Source organism: Culicoides brevitarsis, chromosome 1, assembly GCF_036172545.1.
Source record: "Culicoides brevitarsis isolate CSIRO-B50_1 chromosome 1, AGI_CSIRO_Cbre_v1, whole genome shotgun sequence".
In the NCBI taxonomy this organism is placed as follows: domain Eukaryota; kingdom Metazoa; phylum Arthropoda; class Insecta; order Diptera; family Ceratopogonidae; genus Culicoides; species Culicoides brevitarsis.
Genome location: NC_087085.1, coordinates 31,250,505 through 31,272,907, shown reverse-complemented (window position 1 = coordinate 31,272,907; position 22,403 = coordinate 31,250,505). Strand labels below are relative to the sequence as shown.

Below are 22,403 nucleotides of genomic sequence, written 5' to 3'. Positions count from 1 at the left end.
AAAGTTTGTTTGTGGGAATTTTCCGTTTCTTTTATTTTTTTTTGCTGTTACGTAATACGTAAGAAGATGATTTGTTTGGATTTGAAATTCAAAACCAAAGATTTCTTTGGAAATCAAATTGTATTTGCTTTTGTTTCTTTTGGCTCCCGTGTGTGGTTTTTATATTTAAATGTATATTTGAAGAGACAAGAAGACACTTTGTCTGCTGAGTCAATTAAATAAACATTTGAATGTTTTGGGAGCATTTAAAAGTCGTTTTCACATGAATTTATATTTTTATTTCTAAGAATTTTGTTTATTTTTGTAGTCGTATCATCGTGCACTTTCACTGCGGCAATTTGTTACTAAGTAGCAAGTGAGACGTCGTAATTCATTTTGGGGAGACAAGTGATGAGGTTTTAAGTATTGCAGATGGCGAAGGAAGGGTAGGTCAGGAAATGGTGGTAAACGACTCAACATGTATGACATTACTCAGGTAAGTTTTATCAATAAAATTTTTAATACATTCAATTAATTTTAAGTCAACATATTCTACATTGAAGGTAATTTAATAAATTAGGCATTAAAAAATTGGTAAGTAGATTTTGATTTTATACCTATAAATATATAGAATTGATTATACCTAAACTTTATGATACCCAAAAATTGTTAGTTTCAGAAAACTCGGAAAGAATTTTTTCGTCTTAACGAAAATCCAAAGACTTTTGAACCAAAGATTTTTGAATAACATTTGATTATCTATAAAAAAACGATCCAGAATTCACTATATGAACAAACATTGGTAGATGGGAAAAAGCAACTTAATCGAAGGACTTTTCTTAATTGGAAGCTCAAACAAAACTTAATCGAATAACAAATGTCTGTATGTTCAATCTTGAAAACTAAGGAAATTTACTTTGCCACGTCGCACGGAAAGGGTACGAGCTGCGAAACATATGACGATGATCAAATTACAACAAAAGTAAAATTGTAAATTCACAAAACTACAAGCGACTTTAAATGAGAGTTCAAATACTATTTTATTATTATTTTAATATATTTTTTTTTTAAAAAGAAGAGATAGACTGAAGGTTGACCGCGATTAGTAGAAAGCATGCGGAGCACTTCTGGAAGAACTGATGGCGGTAGTGACTGTATCACTTCGGTATTTCCCAATTTGCGATTGACAGTTTAAAATATGCCGCTATAAAGACAAGTTCTTTAAAAAGGAAAGTTTAAATGAGGAGCCTCAAATTCAGTTTATTTTACCACATTATATTTTTCTTTAATGTAGAATTAATTTTAACCACTTGTGCAATTGAAGAAAAAAACTCGAACTTTTATGAAAATACAATCACAAAAAATAGTTCCAATGAAATACCTACAATCAATTTTCAAAGATTCTGTTTGAACTAATACTTAATGAGTGATTTAATTGACTTGATGAGAATTGAAAGTAAATTCATTTAATTTACTAAAAATTAGAATTTGAAGTTCTCTTTCTCTAACATGTTGAAAAATCATGAGCTACCCCTCATTAACTAATTGATTAAAATTCATCGTCAACTTCTTTGTTTTCTCGTCCAGACACCATCAATTAATAAAACTTCTTTTTGCTCAAAAATGACTCAATTCAACCTTATACACTTGCCATCTTCTTCTCGCCACATCGAATACCTGATTTAAACGACAACTAATTAAATTTATGACGCAAACGACAACCGAACGTTTTACGTACGATGTCAAAAGTAATTATTTTGTGAGACATTTTGTGGGTGTTTGTTAACTTTTCATCATCTATCAGTCTATACTGCTCTAAACAACTAATAGCTAACGGTCCACACAAAACACATTGCGATGTTCATGCATGCAACATTTATCAAACTGCGGCAATAAAGCTTAAAATTTACGGCAAAATTAACCATGACAGTCAGTCGTTCTCCATAAAAAATAATGATCGGAGCTTATCATATAAAAAAAATTGTATAAAAACACTTTCCTTTTGTAGAATTCCAACGTGTCTCAAAACGCAAGTAGGAATGTAGTTTTTTTTTGCCGTGATGTTTATGGCGCTTATAATGATAGGCACCGACTTTGAGGCACGTTGTTTTGGCACTATTACTGATTACAAAACTATGTTTACGTCGTAATGTGCAAATCGGCGATAAGATCTTGCTCAAAGTCCGCAATTAGCAGTAAATTTCGAGTGAGTTAAACTTTAATTTTTAATTCAAACAAAATTGGGGCAAAGTTTAATTTCCGGAAAAATTTTAATTTCCAACGCAAAAAGTGGTTGACACAAAAAAGCGGGAGAGAAATTGAGAATCGATTTAGACTAATTATCGGATGTCTGTATCAGATGTCAACTACTAAAATAAATTGTTTGTAAACAAAGTCGTCGAGTATTTTTAGAAAAATTCCTCCCCCTTATACAAGTGCTCTAAAAAAACGCAGAAAAAAATAACAAGAGAAAGACCATTAAACAAAATTATATAAATTGATGATCTCCGAGCGATGATTAGTAAATTGCCAATAAATTGATTGACTTTCTGTCTCCTTTTTCGATGTTGTCTTCGTTTGCACTTTTAAAGCATTCATGAATGAAGTCACTTTTCATACATGGCAAGCAGTGAAGACGTAAATAAGGCGCGCTCGATGCTATCGCGGTAAACGAGCGAATTTGCTGCCATAGTGGGTGGTGCAAACCAGAGCAAAGTAAGAAAAAAAATAAATTGATTTATTGAGTAGACGCAATATAAAATCTGTGTACCGAAAAAAATGTTCTTTGCTTGTTCATTAAATTGCAACAAAATGAGCAACATGCAAAAAATCGTCTTTCTCGATCGATCAAAAAAAAAAAAAAAGAAAGAAACTCGAGAACGGCAACATTGTTATCGCGTTCAACGATGAATAATGAGCAAAAATCAAGATGTACTTTTTTTTATTAAAAATTATTATAATAAATTAATTAATGAGTGAGCGGTGCAAGTTAGTAGCAAGCAGTAGCACGAGGAAAAGTGAACGTTTCGCCGATAAACTACTTTTACTTTGCGTGACTTTGTGCATCAAATATTTCATGTTCACGCCTTGCGCAATGTTTTCCTAACTGCTCGCCAAACACACCGTTTTAATGCTTCAATGATGTTATTAAAATAATAATAGTGCATTATTATTACATACATGACATGCGAGAGACAGAAATCAACAGGTTCTAAGAAAAATTGTGGAAAATTTTTGTTTCGAATAATTTTTGAAGGTGAGTCAATTTATTTTTATAAGTAAGGTCAGTCCAATTTTTTCGAAGGTTTTTTTCTTAAAAATTTTTTTTTTAAATATAAAAAATATTTATTTTTTTTATGATTTTAATTTATAAAATTAATTTTTAATTAATTAATTAGTCAATTTTAAATAAATTCAGAAAAAAAATTCAAAAAAATTTCAGTCAAAATAATTTTGAAAATATTAAGTCATTTTGAAAAAAAAAATTCGAGTAAAAATCCATATAAAAAAAATAATAATTTATTTGCAAAAATATTTGCGAAAAAATTTAATATTTTTTTTAAATTATAAAAAAGTAGAAAAAAATAAAAAAAAAATATTTTTAAAATTTTAATTAAAATATAATTAAATAATTTAATACTAAAAAAATATAAATTAAATCAAAATATTTTTTTAAGTTTATTTTTTTTTTTTATTTATTGGAAAAATTTTAACCTTTTTGAAATTAACACTTGGACAAAAACTTCAAAAAAAGTTTAGAGCGGCTTTAATATTTTTATAATTTTTAAAAACTTTATAGAAATTTCCTAAAAATATATAAAAAATTTTCATGAAATTGAAAAAAATACAAAAAATGAGAACTTCCTTGCCAAGATCTGATGAAAAAATCTATTTCAATTAATTCAAACCAAGCATAAAAATAAAACTTGCGAAACATATATTTTTTACAGCAAAAACAACTTTAAGTCGTAAAAGGAAGCTTTTGTCACTTTTTGACTCAACCACAGAGAAAGAAAATTATGTCCAAGTACGCCTAGGTTCGAAAATGACTTTATTTTCTTCGTCTTGTCTCTCGAAGATTTTTATGGAGATTAATTATCGTCAATTATTCAATAAATAAATTTATTCATCGACACCAAGACAACGAACGACGACGACGACCAAGCGAGCAAGCAAGCAAGTTGACGAATGTCACGGCAGAGCATGGAGAAATTAATTAGCGGAATTCATACATTAGAGTAAATTAAGTGTTATTTACGGGGTAATTGCATGTCGTTCAATGTTAAGTGGTCACTCGTTATTTTTCCTTTTAGATCAGATCAGATTTCATTTCTGCATTGAATGATTTTTTTTTGTCATTTAAGAAGTCCAGGCATCAATATTTATAGGAATTTATAAAAAAAAATACTGAAATAATGACAAAGCTTAAGTTTACACGTAAAACACTTGCTCATTATAATCTTCATAATTTTTAATGGAATTCCACATCACGAGTTGTTTTTTTCTTTCTAACTGAATGTTTGCGAATGTGACTCAATCGTCTTAATCATCGTCGTTAAAATAAGTTATCTTGCGGTGAAAACACCTGTAAGGCAACAATAATTGCTCAACAACTCCAGGCGGGCATGGCACGAAATAATAAATAAACAAAACCGGAAACGAATCAATTTCGTATCGAAAACTTTGAATCGCAATTTTTAATTAAATAAAATAAATTTATTTATGAAATTTGATGCAACCGACAGCATTTCATGCAAACAATGGAGAATTGCATATGAAATAAATATTCAAAGATTTCATTTATTTTATAAACAACATTTATAAAGTTTCGCTTTTTTTGATGCCGATTCCGATACGTATCTGATGATATAACAATGTTTGATGCAAAAGGGCGATGCACTTTACATTGTTGAAAAAAAAGTACGTTGAATGTGTAGAAAACATATTTGATTTATCATGTTGATGTTAAAATCCATTTTATTGATGGCATGTGTTGTTATTTCGATTTTTTTTTTATATTTTATTTTTATTCTTTACAGATATGCAAACAAATAACAGACACTTTGGAAGTTTAGAAGCAGGAGTGGAAATAAGAGAATTTTATTATAGGTAAAAATTTTAAAATTTAAATATTCCAAATTTATTTTTAGAGGAAAGCGAAAATTTATAATTATTATTAAATTATTTTTTGAATAAAAAATTATTAAATAAATAAATTTATTTTAATTAATTAAGTTATTTAATTTAAATTATTTCTATAAATTAATTATTGTTTTTTAATTAAAATATTTATTTAATGATGAAGCAGGACTCTCAAATTTCTATTTTTAATTTTTTAGAACCAAAAAAAATTTTTTTTAAAAAATAAAAATTTAAAAAAAAATAAATATTTTAAAAAAATATAAATATTAAAAATTAATAAAAATGAAAAATATAGTAAAATAAAAAAAATTATTAAAAAAAATAATTTAATTTTTATAAATTTATTAAAAATTAAATTAGGCGAATAAATTTAATATTTTCATTTTTTGTCCCATGAGGATTTTCTCGAGGGGGGGGGGAATAAAAAAATAAATATTTTTAATTTTTTGTTTGTAAAAAATGTTAAATTTTTAAATTTAATTTTAATTTTAAAATTGCCCCAACAAAATCTCCCAAAATAAAAATTTTTGTAAAAAAAAAAAATTTTGGTTGATTTAAAAAAAAATTTAAAAAATAAAAAAATAATTCTTTAGTTTTTTGACCATAAAAGTAATTAAATTAATAAAAGGTAAGTTTATTTTTGCCTAAAAAAGATGAATATGAAAAAAAAATTTAAATAATTTTTTAAAATAATTTTTTTTTCAGTGAAATTAATTCCAAATAATCCAAACCAAGCACAAAAATTCCCGAAACAAAAAAATTCTAATTTTTTAACAAATGCCTTTTTTTGCCAAAATAAGTTACTTCCCTGCCTCAGACGTCATCGCCCCAAACTGAAGAAAGGCAGGCAGTCACTTTTAGAAACATCACAAGAAACGCCAAAGAAATGCAAAGATGAATGTTTGCACATAATAATAAATATTTTCTCAGATTATTATATCATTCATGTGTTAAAGCGCAAAAGTTGAAGGTTATAATCTTTCAAAGTGTTATTAATCATATAATATCTGTGTGTTGCGTGGTTACAACGTTCCATGGAAACAAAAAATGAAACAATTGGTTCGAGAAAAAAAAATGAACATTAACAACTACTTCCTAATGTAATCCATCATTAAATTGATTTTGTTTAAAGTTTTATTTTTTGTTTTGAGTGTTGAACGATTTTTTAAATTTTTTCCACATGTGGCTCTATAAAAAAAACTATTTGATGAGTGATTGCTTGATATAAAGACATTTTTCTCTCTATAAAAAAGGACAAACATCAATCATGAAATTGTCTTTTTCTTGAATTTATGAAAAACAAAAAAATTTTAAAGTAGATGGATGTCAATGTCGTTTTCTAAACAGATATGGCAAGCATATTTTTTTTGTTTATATTTTCATTTTCTTGTCTGACATGTGTTTTATGTAAGAAATTTTTGAGAAATGAGAGAAAAAGAGTTGAGCAACGCCAGACAGACAGGCGTATTGTTTTAGGATTAAAAAAACGAAGGAAATTTATTTACAAGTGAATTTTTCGAGACTTGCTATCTAATCAACGAATTTTATGCCCACACGTGTTAAGCACATTTTATTTATTTACACTTATTTATTTTTTTAATGAAATAAAAAAAATATATTTTAAAATAATAAACATTTATTTGTGTATGGAGCGGCGGGCTTATCAAGATGATAACAAATTTATGGCAAAAATTAATGGTTGGCGAAGTTTTGCGAATGTGCAGATTTTTTTTTTTCGTTAAAAGTTATAAAAAAAATTCAATTGGAGTTAAAGTGTTTTTGAAGTGTGTGGTAAAAAGGTGTGTTGATTTGGCACAAAATCATGGTTTTATTGGAGTTTTATTGCTTTATTTGCCAATAGCCATAATGTAGAGATAAGTTGAGACGTTTTTAATGCCCAAAATTCAATTTCGTGAACTTGATATAAATTTTTAAAATTATTTAAAAAGACAAATTCTACTCGATTTGACAATTTTTTTTTTTTAATAAAAATTTATTAAAAAATTATTGTTTTTTTACAATTTGATGTTTTTTTTATTAATAAAATTTTTAAAAAATATTCAAAATTTTAAATTATTTTTTTTAATTTTTAAATTATATATTTTTTATATATTTTTATTATTTATTTATTTAATTTTGTTAAATTTATTTTTTAATTAAAATTAATTTAAAAAATTATAAAAAAAATATTTAAATATTTTATAAAAAATTAAATTTAATTCTTATTAATTTAATTATTTAAGGATTAATTTTAGTTTAATTTTTTTAAATATTATTTTATTTCATTTTAAATAAAATTTATTTTAAATATAAATTTCATTTAAAACAAAGAAAAAAATTGCAAATTAAATTAAATAAAAATTAAATGCATTAAAATATTTTTTTTTATTTTATTAGGTTTAAAAATTATAATTCACAAATATTAAATTATTAATTAATTAAATTTTTAATGCTTTTAAATAATTTTTTAATTAAAATTAAATTTTTTTAATTTAAAAATTAAAAAAAAAAATAAGTTTAATAAAAAAAAATTGAAAGGACTTAAAAAATAAACAGGAAATACTAAATTTCTTTGTAAGATTTTATTTCAAAGGATCATTGAACGAAACTCTACAATAGTAAAAATGATTCATGAAGACATTTCGAGTATTTTTGATATAAAACATATCATCGACCCTTCCTGTTTTTTTTTGTATTTTGAAGAAATATTCTATTACTCATTCAATTAATTGACAATTTTTGAGTGAGTAAGAAGATTTATTTTTCTTAATTGACAATTTCTTAGTCATTGAATTTCTTTTTTTTTTCAAAAAGGTTCAAACACGAACAAAAACTCAAATTTATGTGCGTGAAAAAACTTGCTCTTTTTATCCAAAAACTCGCCTGCTCACCATTCGACACGTTAACGGCTGCGACATGCGTTGGTGTACCTTTTTATTATTTGATTTACTCGAACGCACACACGAACCGAAAAAAAAATCATAAAAGAAACTGTTTTCTCAAAAATATTATTTTTTGATTGTTATTGTCTCTCTACTAGCCTAAAGTAACTTTTGTTGGTCTCTCTGACTTGCTTATTATTATTATTTTTATACCTAATCTTGAGCGTACGACAGAGGCCCACGCGGCCCATAATTTATGTGGTTTTCGTTTTTTTTTCCACTCATTTTTTCGTTCATACATGATTTTTAGTGTGTTATGCTATTTTTTTAATAAATATTTGGGTTAGCCATTTATTTGTCATCATCATCAATAGATACTTTGATCACTTGTATAAATACATGAAAGTAATAAAAAGAAAGATAAAGAAATGAAACTTATGGTTGTTTTCAAGACAACTTCCAATTATGTGAGATTTTTTTTCTTGTTTTTTCTTTTTCGTTCAGAAAATAATTGACAAGAAAGCGATGTGCTTACGATGTCAACTTTGCCAGTTTTTTTTGTGTGTATCAAATCATTATTTGTTATAAAAATATGGCAGGCAAAAAAAAGTAATAAAGTTGCAAAAAAGTGTCCCCTTCATTATCTAGCAAAAAAAGACAGACGAAAGTCAACAATTCCAGCTGAGACATCACAGTTTGTCCCCTTTTTGAGTCTTTTTTTTATTAGAATTTAATGTGTTAATGTTAAAAATTGGCAAAGTATTAGTGACTTTTATTGTCATATTTTATTACTAATTTTTAAAATTTTTTTGAAAAAATATGAATTTTAAGGATTTTGACGTCTGTCTGAATATTTTTTATTATTATTTTTTAAAAGGATTCAATTACGGTTAATTTTCAGATTAATTTTTAAAAAATAGAATTTTTTAACTATAAAAAAATTAAATTAAAATAATTAATTTTTTCAATTTTTAAAATTAAAAAATTATTTTGAAAATTTTATTTTTCTTAATATATGTATTGAATATTAAATATTTTTTCAATTCATTAAAATTAAAGATAGATAAATTTAAATTTAAAGATTAAATTTAAGAAATTAATATATTTAAGATCTCAAAGAATTTTTTTTGAGGAATGAGGAATATTCATATATTTTTTTACAATTTTTTTTTTGTAAATCGCAAATTCTTTAAAATAAAAATTAATAAAATTATGTAAAATTCAAAATTGAATTAAAAAAAATAAAATAAGATTTAAAAATAAAAAAAAATGTATTAAAATTTTAAGGCAAATAAAAAAATTCTTTAATTTCAAATTAAAAATCTTGAAAATTATTTTAATAAAATTAAAGAAAAAATTTTAAAATCTGAGATTTTTTAATAAAAAAAAATTAAAATCTTTTAAGTTTTATTTTTTTTTTATTTTAAAATTAATTTTAAATAATTTTATAAAATTAAAAAAAAAATAAATTTAAAATAAAATTTAAAAAAATATTTTTAATTTAATAAAAATGCGACTTAGTCACTCATTCTCCTTAACACCTTATTTAGTGAATCATATTAATTCATAAAGTACATTTTTATATTTATTCAAGAATTTACAACCTTATGTTCCTGCATCAACTCACAAAGTTATCTCACTTTAATCGTCAGTTAATCGCCATTTATTTATAAATAACAGAACAATATAAAATAAATACAAAAACACACACAGATAACCATCAAACATGATTCTGCCACGATTTATATGACTTTTCAATACAATAAAAATTTTAAATTTAATGTAAACATTATTATAATATTTATTTTCCAAATATGAATATTCACTTACGTGTTTTATATTTTTTTTTATAAATTGTTTGCTTTTGCTGTGTCGCACTTTTAATATTGTATAACAATAGCGATTGTTACTCCAAATAAAAACTTGTTGCTTTAAAATTCTCGACGATGAGTAATCCGCTGAACAATGGAATATTTGTCTAGCTTTGCTTAGGCAAATTTTTAGAACCGGTAATTTTCACTTTTTTTTAAATTTCACTATTTATTTTTTGTTATTTAAATAAAATTAATTTTTTTTTATGTTTGTAATTTTTTTCAAAGGCTTTAATGCGAAACAAGTGTTTTTTTTTCTGGGCGATGCGCAATAATGTCGAGAGTCACTTAACATTAATTTTTTTATTATTTACATTTGTTTATAATTTGTATTTTTTTTATTTTTCTGTAGTAATTATTTAAACAATAACATTCTCTTTTAATTATATTTCACTTGATTCATTATTTAAATTTTTTTTTTTCAACGACGACAACGTGACGATGACGATCATAAAAATTATTATGAATGGAAAGTCTCACTTGCACCAAATGAATGAATAATTTGTAAAATTCAACAGGTTTCTTGTTAATCCGAGCCAAAGATGATATCAGATCACGTTCATTTTTCAATTGAAATTGGATGACTCCAACTGGTATAATTGAGGCACGTAAAATTTTTTTTTTTATGATATTTTTATGCAAATTCCGCTCCTTCTGAGTATTGGCTGCCAGAATACTCGTTATAGATCTTCTTCACAATTTGTATTATCACAAAGTAGCAAACACTCAAAATTAAAAGTTTTGTTTTGTGATCGACCATTTTTTTTGAGGGTTCTTTTTATTTAAATTTTATTTTTTTTATGGCACGCGGCTTCCTTTTTCGATATATTTTTTTTTATCTTCTTCACTGATGAGCAGTCAACGATGGAATACTCTAAAAGGCACTAATCTACAATAGGAAAAAAAAAATGAGATGCACTTTATTATGGAGTGTGGATAGCAACCGCAGCGTGTCTCTTGTCGTGATTCTTTTGTTTATTTTTTTTTTGTTCTTGTTAAATCTTTTGTTTGTAACTTGTCTGGATAGAGACGAGGAAAAGACAAGTTCCCTGATTTTATTTTATGAATTGTTTATTCAGTTTTTTAACATGAAAGCGTCTAATTTTTAAAGCAAGCACGTTTTGGTGTCATTTGGAATAATAAAAATTTACTAAAGGATTTTTTTATGATTTTTTTTATTAATTTTTTATGAGGAGCTACTGACTAGAAAGCCATAAAAATGCATCAAGTAACACGGAAGCTCATAAAAAATAATTTTTTAAAAATTAATTTAATTCGGGGAATTCAGATAATTTTTAAAAAATAATAAATTTTATTTTTAAATAAAAAAATTTTAATTTTAGAAAATTAAATTTAAAAAAATATTTTAATTAATCTTTAAAAAAAAATAATTAATTTTATTAAATTTTCATTTTTTTATTAATTTAAAAATTTATTTTTAAAAATAAAAAAAATAAAATAATTTAAAAAAAATATCAAATTAAATTTAAAAAATTTTTTCTTGTTTAAAAAAAAATTAAATTAATTTAAATTTATTTATTTAAATAATTATTTTTTTTTTCAGAAAAAATAAAAAAAAAAATATTTACATTTATTATCAAAAAATATCTAAATAAATTCCAGGAATTTTTAAAATTAATTCTAATTAAGATAAAAATCATTTAAAAAAGGTCCATTTCTTTAAATTAATTAAAAATGGTCCATCCAAAAAATTAAAATAAAAAAAATCATATTAAGACAAGGTCCGTCATTCATTGTCTGACATGATAAGATACAGCTTTAAAAATTAAAACAATAATATTTTTGATGTTTTACAGTCTTTAGTCGTCAGAAAGGTTGCATTACATTTTTTTAAAGGAACCGCGAATAAATAAAAAATAACAAACACACAAAAAATGTGTTTCTTGTTTTTTTAAAAAAAATATTTTTCAACATTTTTCTGTTGTCTGCACTTTTTAAAGTTTTTTTCCTTCTTGCACTTTAACAAAAAATATTTTTAAAAAAATAAACAAAATAAACCACTGTTTTATTAATCACTAAAAAAGAGACGTTTTGACGTTAAGTTCTTAATATTTTTTTTAATTCTATTTTTTTCTGTCGTCGATTAATTTATTACTTTTTTTTATTTCTCACGATTAAAATCTCGATCCTTTTTTTATAATTTTTTTTATTTAGATAATTTTGTTTCGTTCCGTCTCCGAAGAAAATGTGACAAGCGATCATGCCCTGTCTAATGCTACACTGCAACTAATTCATAAAATAAAAAATAAAAATGAATGAACTGAAAAAAGAGTAAGTATAAAATAACACAATAACAACACATACATTTACAATCATTATATTGTGTCTCTCCGACTATCGTACGTCGTCAGTGTCTACGTGGTGTTGATTATTACCTCTCTGCCTACTAACAATACACGGTTCATTCATAATGATATAATGATGTGAGTTTGCACATATACAGAGAGACATTTGCCTCGATCAGAAGACACAGAACAGGACAGGAGACGTTAATAAATAAAAATGAAGCAGATTTCTTGCGAAATTTATTTTACGAACGGGGGAGATGCTTCGAAAAAGAGAAGTTTTTAGCAAAGGGAATGACAAAAAATGACTCAGTGACTCACTTTATCCAGAGAAATAAATAAAAATGTTGATCAATGACCGCCGTCGTTGTCGTTACTCACATTTTTGTGCATATTACAAAATATTATCAGTATGACTAATAACACGCGATCGATTTTGTGTTAGTAACATTTTATGAATGAGCTCCAATTATGTACATTTCATTCATGATTGCGTTTTAATGATAATTTAATATTTTTTTTTAGTCGTAAACTGAATAAATTGAATTTAGCGCGTAGATCAGGAAGTTACAAGGACAGTATTTTGATATCTCAGACAGTTTTGTTCGTTGAAGACCTGAAAGAAGAGTTTAAATCCATGGTTAACTGATTCTTTTCAGGTGTCAGTTTAAATTTTTCAGCGATTAAATGATTTGGAATTTTATTGTTTACTTATGGGAGAAGAAGCGATTGTCATGTCGATGCGATTAAAGAAGCATCACGGAAATGTCAAGATTAAAATGTTGAAGTTCGTTTCAGTTACGCGTAAGTTTTTTTTCTAATTTTGTAGTAAACAATTAATTTTTAAATTTTTAAGGATTTTTTATAATTTAAGTTAAATAAAATTTTAATTTAAAAAAATATTAAATATGTAGGTATAAAAAAAATAAAAAAATCAATTTATTAGTTAATGAATTAAAAATTAATTTATAAAAAACCGATATATTAAATAAGCAAAAATTTAATTGAATTTATGCAAAATATTATTAAAATTATTATTTATTTATTTTTTTTTTATTTTAATTATTAAAGTTTTTTAATTTAATTTTTTTTAATTTTATTTAAATAATTTTTATTTAAAATTATTTAGGTAATAAAATTTAAAATTTCATCATTTTTTTAATTTATTTTCCAAAATTGATCAAAATTTTATTTTTATTTATTTTAGAAAAAAAATATTTTTTATGATAACTTATTTTGTTGAAATTCAGATGTTAGTAAATTTGCCTCGAAATCTATAGTGAACACAAAATTTATACTTAATACTTCAGCATAATGATTTTAAAAGTTAAAGATAAGATAATTTTGTAAATAAAATTGAAAGCTTATCACATTTCAAGTTAACTCAATAATTCAAAGGACTTTTGTGATAAAATGAATGATTTTAATTTTATTTCTAAATTTTTATTTTTCGATTTTTTTACCCAATTTCAAAATTTAAAAAAATTTTTTTTGTATTTTTTTTTACAAATTTTCAATTTTTTTTTAATAATTTTTTTCAAATAAGTTTGGATTTTTCTCATAAATTTTTTCTATAATTTTTGTATAATTTGGAAAAAAATTAAAAAAAAAAAACAATTCTAAATAATTTTTAAAATTTTTTTGCCATATTTTTTTTTAATTATTTATATTTTAATTTTTTTTCAAATTAAATTTTAAAAACAAATTTTGAATTTTAGCCGAATTTTAACAAGGAGATTTAAAAATATTTGGCTTTTTTATGATAAAAATTAAAAATTTTCATCAAATTTCAAAAATTTAACTTTTTTTTTATTTTATAATACTTGTCAGATTTTGTTTTAAAATCACAAATTTGGTCACTTAACATAATTCATGTTCCTCATAGATCGTGTCCCATGCTTGCATCCGATAAATTTCATCCACTTTGGTATATTTCCATTCATGCCCGATTTGCATGCAGCAATAATCATAAGGCAACTCATGCTTCTCAATCTCTTTCCATTCAAGTTCTTCCATCTTTTGACTTCCCTTAGTTGCAAAATCTGTCAAAAACTGAACTGTTTTTTGCACCGCATGCCATTCATCGGTATCTTTTTCCGGCACTGGACCAAAAGCATTCGTGAAAAGGTAGGAAAGATCGTCGCCGTGACAAACTCCGTCATGGGCAGCGGCACCAAAAGCGTGTTTGCGATGATTTCGCGTTGGAAAGTGGTAAGAAAAGCGATAAAGAAAAGTTTTTCCTGTTGATTCGTGCTTGAAACGCGAGAGGATGTTGCGGTGGATGGAGTGAAGGAATGTCAAGTCAGTCACGAACTGCAAAAAAAGTTATAAAAATACAGAGTTTTCGAGAAAAAAGTTAAATTCTTACGTCAAAAAATGGTTTCAAATTGTCCGTTGAGAGATCTTGAAAGTCATTATAGACTTTCTTAATATTTTCTCCGTGATTCATCAAAATTTCTTCAGATTTATCTTTTCTAGCGTCTTGAGGCACAACTAGATGGTAACTCGGGACCATTTTGTAAAACATTTTATTCTCATTCGTGGTTTGAAAAAGTCCCTCATTTGTCACAAAACCAACTACGATGTCAATATTTTTGCTCCAAGCATTCCGAGCGAGCTTAATTGGATGTTCCCGCATAAAACTCGACTCACTGTCATAGGTCTCGACCATTGGAGCAAATGCCAATAAAATTCCTTGCAATAAATGATCTTTAGTGAGTAAATTTTTACTTTTTTCCATCAACGTATCCGCATCCACAGTCAAAAGATGTTCATAAGCACCTCGATCTCCGCCATTGCCATCCCATCCAGTCTCTTTTGCCAAATCCAAGCTCAACGTATTAGGCGGCATTACACTCCAAGTTGAAAAAGCTGTTCCCGACATCAAAACTGCTCGATGAAAGAGATCTTTGGAAGCTTCGACGAGCAAATGATAACCAACGGAAGCTGCGCCAGCACTATTTCCGACTAAAGTGACATTATCTTTGTCACCTCCAAAGGCCTCAATGTTCGCTTGAACCCATTTCAGGACGAGAAGTTGATCTTTGAGACCAGCATTGCCGGGAATATTTAAAGATGGGTCATTAAAGTGCAAAAAACCAAGAGGACCAACGCGATAGTTGAAGGTAACTAACACGACATCTTTTTGCATGAAATAATCGGGACCATAAGAAGTCGTACTGCTAGAGCCAGAGTTGAAAGTACCTCCATAGATAAAAATTATCACAGGCAATTTTTGGGTTGGGTGAACCTTGATGTCGAAAAGACAAAGAAAGAGATAAGGTTTTGTAAAATTCCGCAAAATTCCGATAAACTTAAGGCTTTTACGAATTTTTTTTTATTTTTTTTTTGTTTTTTTTTAATAAAAATTTCAAAAAGATCTTAAAATCCTAAAACGTCAATTTGAATATAATGGTAAAATTTGAAAATCGCTTTACTGCTAATTCAAAATGTAAAAAATTTCATTTTTCATATTTTTTCACGTTTACGGATATTATTTTTATTTTCAGAAATTTTGTGAAACTGAAAAGTGAAGTTCAAATTTGAATTAGCAAGATAGCGATTTTCAAATTTTTAACGGCCATTTTTTGAATTGACATTTACAAGTTTTAGGTAAAATTTTGTAAAAAAAACTAACAATTCTTAGAACAAAATTATAATTTTTAAATATTTCAAAGGCATTTTAGAAGTTTTTCTCAATTTAACAAAAAATTAAATTGTCAATTTTTGAAAATATAAGTCAATTTGAAATTATTTTGCTAAATTTTTCAAAACAATAGAAAAATCTTACATTTTTGCTGTAAACATTCAAATGTAGACAATTTTCACATTTGACCACCAAATGACCAAAATGACTTCTTGCGTAATGAGGAACAGGTCCTTCTTTCGTGGCATCTACTGTTCCTTCCCACGGATCGATTGGGACAGGAGCTTTAAATCTCAGTTCTCCAATTGGCGCTTTTGCATACGGAATGCTTTGAAACGAAAAATATTCGTCACCTAAGAGACTTTCCTTGTAAAGACCTTTGACTCTGCCAGATTTCGTGTCAATCAACACTTCCTGAGTCATTTTTCTGAGAGAGATTTTTTTTTGCAATAAAGACGTCTTCACTACTAAAAGAATTCTACACTACTGAGCGAGTATTACTTGCTTAATTTACACGAAAGTAACGACAAACAACGACGACGATGACGACAATTTGTTATCTTTGTCTATTTGTTGTTGTTCTGACTTTTAAGAATGCACGAAATCACCCGAAGTCGCATTATTGCATTTTATTTGTTATGAGTGATAAATATGCAAAGAGCTAACAAACACAGAGATAAAATTTAATTTTATTTTTATTGTTTGTTATTTTAGTGATAGTTGTCAATACAAGTCACTTTTTTGAAACAAATCATCCCAGACGGGCATTCTTGATAGTTCTGGCATTTTCTGCATTCGCCATTCTTGGTCAATTTCCATACCTTCATAGTTGTAAGGCAAATCTTCCTTTTTGACTTCATTCCAGCCAATTTCTTGCATCTTTTGACTTCCGTGAATGGCAAATCCTACGTAAAAATCGAGAGTTTTTTGAATGGCGTTCCATTCAGCGGTATCTTTGGCAGGAGGTGGCGCCCAACCATTCGTGAAAATGTAGGAAAGATCATCAGCGTGAGCAGCTCCAGCAAGACCTTTAGCTCCAAAAACGATTTTATGATGGTTTCGTTCCGGAAAGTCGTAGGAGAAACGATAAAAGTAAGTTTTACCAAGGCCAGGATGATGAAGGCGTGATAAGACGTTACGATGAGCTCCATGGACAAATCGTGAGTCAGAAACGAACTCATAAAATGACTTTTTATCTTGAAAATTATTGTAAAGAGCTTTAATTTTTTTAACATCCTGTGAAAGTTGCTCTTGAGATTTTCCGGTTTGAGCAGCGAAAGGAATGAATAAAGATGGTTCATTAGATTTACGATGTTCTTCATACATTGAAGTATTGGCAACCATTAATCCTTCAAGTGAAGTACAGCCAATAACGATGTCAATATCTTTGCTCCAAGCATTTCTTAAAAGCTTAACAGGATGTTCTCGAAGAAAAGACATTTCAGTGTCATAATTTTCAACCATCGGTCCAAAGGGAAAGATCAATCCTTGTTTTCGATGCTCATCTGTCAAAATTGAAGTACTAGCTTTCGTTAAAACTTCCGGATCGACAGTCAATAAATGCGCATAAGCCCCTTTTTCGCCGCCATTTCCATTCCATCCAGTAGCGTTCGCAAGATAGAATCCCAAATGATTTGGCGCCATTACTCCCCAATCACAAAATGTCGTTCCAGACATCAAAATTGCTCGATGAAACAAATTTTTTGAGGCTTCAGAAGCTAAATGGTAACTAACAGATCCCGCTCCAGCACTATCTCCAACTAAGGTGACATTATTTTTATTCCCGCCAAATTTCTCAATGTTCGCTTGAACCCATTTCAGTACGAGAAGTTGATCTTTCAGGCCAGCGTTGCCAGCGACACCTAGCGTAGGATCGTCAAAATGCAGAAAACCCAAAGGACCAACGCGATAATTGAAGGTAACCAAAACGACATCTTTTTGCATGAAATAATCGGGTCCATAAAGCTTTGTCATGCTCGAACCAGAGTTGAATGCCCCGCCATAGATAAAGACAATCACGGCGAGTTGATTCAATGGATTTAACTGAGTAAGTAGAAAAAATATTAGTCATAAAATAACTTTATATTAGTTCAAATTATCTTACATTTTTGCTGTAAACGTTTAAATGCAAACAATTCTCACTTTGTGGATAAGTTTCAAAGTGACTTTCGACATAAAAAGGTACGGGACCTTCGAATCTGGCGTCGATTATGTCACTCGGGCATGAATCCACGGGAACAGGTGCTTTAAATCGCAAATCTCCAACTGGATTTTTTGCGTAAGGAATGGCTTGAAACGAATAATAATCATCACCTAAGAGACTTTTCTTAGATAATCCTTTGACACGACAAGAATTCGTCTCGACGATTACTTCTTTTTCATGACTTGTCATATTTTTGTAATTTACAAAAAATACTACGAATTGATATGAAAGAACGTCTAATCGTGGGAATGATATCGTGTGTACTGAATGATTAGCCGGCAAACGAATCGACTTCAAGGTTACGTAATCATTAATTAAACATATGTTTTGAACGACGAGCTGATACGAAGATCACGAAAAAGATTCTCTCGCAACAACGACGACGATGAGATTTAACGCTTTGTTTACGAGACAAAACAAAAAGTAAACAAAAGAGGTGAGAGATATCGCGAGCGAGTGTCTATTCCAGTTTATTGTTTTATTGAACGTTGTTAGTGCATTTAGGTATTTGTTTTAGACGATGGATACAATTTGTTCGGTTTCAAGGTCGCATTGTCTTGAACTTGTATCATCAGTTTTAAACACAGATTTTTTTTTATTTTTAGGAAAAATTGCGTTATGGTCCATATGTCTTTCAATTTATCGAAATAATAATCCATAGACCGATCAAAGAGAGGACAAAAGGGCAATTTAGAAGCCATTGAAAAAATAAATTTTCAGAAGAGCCAAAGGTTAGCAAAAATACTGAAGGTAAAATGTCTTAAACAAGATAAGAAAACTTTAACACTTGTACTTTCTTGAATTTTTGCAGCAAACCGAAATTTTTCGTACAAAAATTAGTTTCTTAAAAAAACTGTCATTGAAAAATCTACAAAATTATTTTCAGTTCAAAGAAGAAAATTTTATATTTAATGAATTAACCATCTTTCCAATGACATCAAAAACCTGAGTTAAAAGAAAGATGAACCTATAAAAAGACTCATTAAAGTCTCTTCTTATTCAAACATCAAACAAAATTTGTGAGAAAGTTGCGACTTGGTTACATTTTTGCAAAATTACTAAAATTTTAGCAAAACATTGTTTACCAAATAAATTATTTATTTAAAACTTTGACCCAAAAAGATGCCGTGTCATGATACTTTCACTTTTTAACCAAGCTTAGATACAGTTAATTCGTCGTGAATAATCAACGTCGAAAAAAAGCTCATCTTTAATGGAATATAAATTTTGTTCACACCATTAATGTATGATGGACATGAAAAATTTACATTATCACGAATGGTGGTCATCAAGAGTCGACCCAAAATTACAATTCATGAGCTAGAGGAGGGTTACATTGCTTAAACGAGCAAGAATGAAATCACGAAAGTAATGTTTTTATTAGAAAAAGGTACTTCCTTCTTGTTACAAACACAGAATTTCACCTTCAACTATCAATCAAGTGAGCAATTACAAAAAAAAATATTTGTCACCAACTTGCTTGTTTTAAACTTTGTAGGTAGATAAATACACGATTTCACAAACCGCATGCCAAAACGAGACGAAGAAAGAAGACAGATTATCATAATAATTTGCTGATTAACATTGTTTTAAAGATAGAGGAAGAAGAATATTAATTTTTTTCTCTCTTTTCTATCAGCCATAACATTCGTCATGAACGAGGTACATACGAGCATACTACGTCGGATTATGATCATCAGCATTGTTATGAAAAAGAAAAATTATGTGAATATTTTTTGTTTTTTTTTCAAATCTTAATTATTTTGTTTCTTTGTTTTTGTTCGAAGATTTTTTTTTGTAGATGATGAACGGAGATGTTGCACATTATTCATCATACACACGAAAAAAATTGAAGTAATTTACTTATGAAATGTTCAAAAGAAATTTATCTTGCTCAAAAAATGCAACTTATATAAAAAAAAAAGTACAAACAATAACAACGAATAAGTGCCCAGGTACCTGTTGCTCTTTGTTTGTTACATTTTTTGTGTGAATGTATGAGAAATATTTGTGGGATGCACAAAGAATGCGTAAAATTTACTTACTATTTTAACGAAGTCGTCAAATGTTGCTGGATGATATTTTGTGTAGTTTTAAGATACTTTCACTAAATGTTTCGATAATAATGCACTTGAATTACACTGAGGAATTACGATTTGCCGAGATATGTTTTTAATCTGTTATTGTTTGATTTATTGTCACACCAAATGCATGAAGGAACGTTTCTCCCGAGCGACAAATCAAATACTGAAGTTGTATTTATTTTGATAGGTGACAGATAGGGAGGGTTAAAAAGTTTTAATTAAGTTTTAAATTTTATACCGATATATTTTGACAAAGCGAGTATAATATTAATTATGCAACATTTGCAATATTTCGCGACTTTGCAGCTCAATAATTTTCTAAAACTATCATTTTAATTAAATTAATAATTTTACTTTGTTTACAGAAAACGACTACCCAAACTGATAACTTGATGCATCAAGGCTAACTAGACGGTAAAAGCCACTTGCAGAACCTTTGAATAAAAATTTGCCACCAACAAATCTTTGTAAAAACTGCCTTCGCTACAACGGGCCGAAAATATAAAATAACGACTCACTGTCAGACACATTACAGACATATGACATCTGCAGAACACATATACAAAAAGCTTTAAGCAGCTATTGGCTATGGAACAGTCTAAAAAATAATAACTTTCATTATAAATATAAGAAAAATGCTAAAAATCAACATTCACACGATATCAAGGCACCCTAATACACAATTTTCGCATTTCAAAAAAATTCATCCATACCAATAGCGATCATTTTCAAAAATTGTAATATGAAATAAAGTAGACGAGCGATAAAGACCAGATAGAAGGAACACTAAGCTTCAATACAGAAAAATCCTCCTGAAAGGTCAGGTATTGCTTAACACATAATGTAATATTTCTTTGAAATTAAATAGATTTTTTACAACAAATATTTTCGAAAAGTCAGAAAACATGGATAAAAAAGCAATTTTAAAATTCTAAAAATCTCATCAAATTAAATTCAGATTCAAAAAATTTTCATAAAGAATGGAAAGAACATTTTCAAATATTGTAATAAAATTTCTGAAGCATAGCAAATAAGGAACATAATGAAATATTTCTTTGAAATTTAATAAATTTGTTGCAAAAAATGGTTTTAAAAAAACTATGAAATTAAGAGATTGAAATTTTATTTGGTTTTAAGTTATGAATATTTTTAAAGTTCATAAAATTTTCTGAATTTCGGAGACTTTTTGTTAAAATATATCAAATGATTTAAGACTGAATTTTATTAATCGGCATAAATATTTAAAATAATCAAACATTTTCCAAAATATAAAATAAAAAAATACACAAGTTAAAAATTTAACCCACTCTACCTACCTGTACCGATTTTAATCCCAAACAATTGTTAGATAAACGTTCATCTCTGTACTCGTACACAATCCATACAGTAGCATAAGCGGATTTCTTTTGATAAGGGTCTCCGTTTTCGGTAAAATAGATAACTTATAAAAATAAACATTGGCTCGCTGCACATTTTGTAACGATTTCTAATACATTTCTCTCAAAGGTTTAAGTTACTCAATCGATCATTTAACCTCCTCAAAGCATTTTGTCAAATCATAATCTGAACTCTTTTGTGAGAGAGAAATTCGTATTAAATAAATAAAAATAATAGTTGGGGGACCCAAATTAAGCCAGTCAGTCGATCGCAGTTAATAATAAACACTCGATGTCCCCTCATTTTTTGTTTATTAGCTCTTCGCTGCTACTTTGCACTCTTCAACTGACTCGTCAATTATCGTCAAATCAGACGTTCCCTTTTGCATGATTTTTTTTTTGGTCAGGGTCGGTAATGAGGATATCCGTGTAAGTATGATGCGATGTTTGTAGTTTCTAATCACGTTTTACGTACTCTCAGTTCGGTTTGAAAAGGGGATTTGTTGTTATTTGCTCTAATGTTGTTGAAACATACACATTTTGCGCAGTAAATAAACTCAGGTGCATCAACATCATCAACTGGGGATTATCGGATTTGATCACGCATGGATTTGTGTGTGTGGAAGTGACATGAGTACGAAGGAGAGAGGCTCTTCATTCGACACGAAAACCGAGAGTCGCACAAGGACATGATGGATTTATTGTTCGTCAAGTATGGTAAAATGTCACGGAATGTTGTTTGGATCGTAAAATCTCTAGAATTACATTCAGAGCTGGAATAAAAGTTTTCTGTTTTTGACTTGAGTCTCATAAAAAGTCCATCTCTGGAAATAAAAGTTACTCCATTCGTTCTAGTTTTCATATTTTAATTCAATTTTGCTAGAATTTACGACTCACATATCAATTATATCCGC

General features: G+C 27.5%; 2 protein-coding genes across 6 annotated transcripts in view; both read right to left on the bottom strand.

The window, feature by feature from the left end:
- The window catches only part of LOC134827205 (G-protein coupled receptor moody), a 29,528-nt gene extending 9,275 nt beyond the window's left edge, over positions 1–20,253 (bottom strand). For 2 of the 5 annotated variants that reach the window (XM_063839784.1, XM_063839815.1), the window contains exons 1-2: positions 11,991–12,103; positions 9,834–10,763 (exon numbers count right to left, since the gene is read on the bottom strand). The gene's annotated coding sequence lies outside the window, so the exon portion shown is untranslated. Of the gene's footprint in view, positions 1–9,833; positions 10,764–11,893; positions 11,911–11,990; positions 12,104–20,074 lie in introns of those variants that run through there. The other 3 variants (XM_063839799.1, XM_063839807.1, XM_063839791.1) reach the window with 3 other exon arrangements.
- LOC134837636 (uncharacterized) lies at positions 13,968–18,265 on the bottom strand. Its single transcript, XM_063853018.1, has 5 exons — positions 17,931–18,265; positions 16,553–17,869; positions 15,971–16,309; positions 14,549–15,430; positions 13,968–14,493 (listed from the first exon to the last, which is right to left on the bottom strand). Exons 1-5 carry the CDS (start codon positions 18,216–18,218, stop codon positions 14,041–14,043), a joined length of 3,279 nt encoding a protein of 1,092 aa, XP_063709088.1. The 5' UTR covers positions 18,219–18,265; the 3' UTR covers positions 13,968–14,040.
- Positions 20,254–22,403: the final 2,150 nt, after the last annotated feature.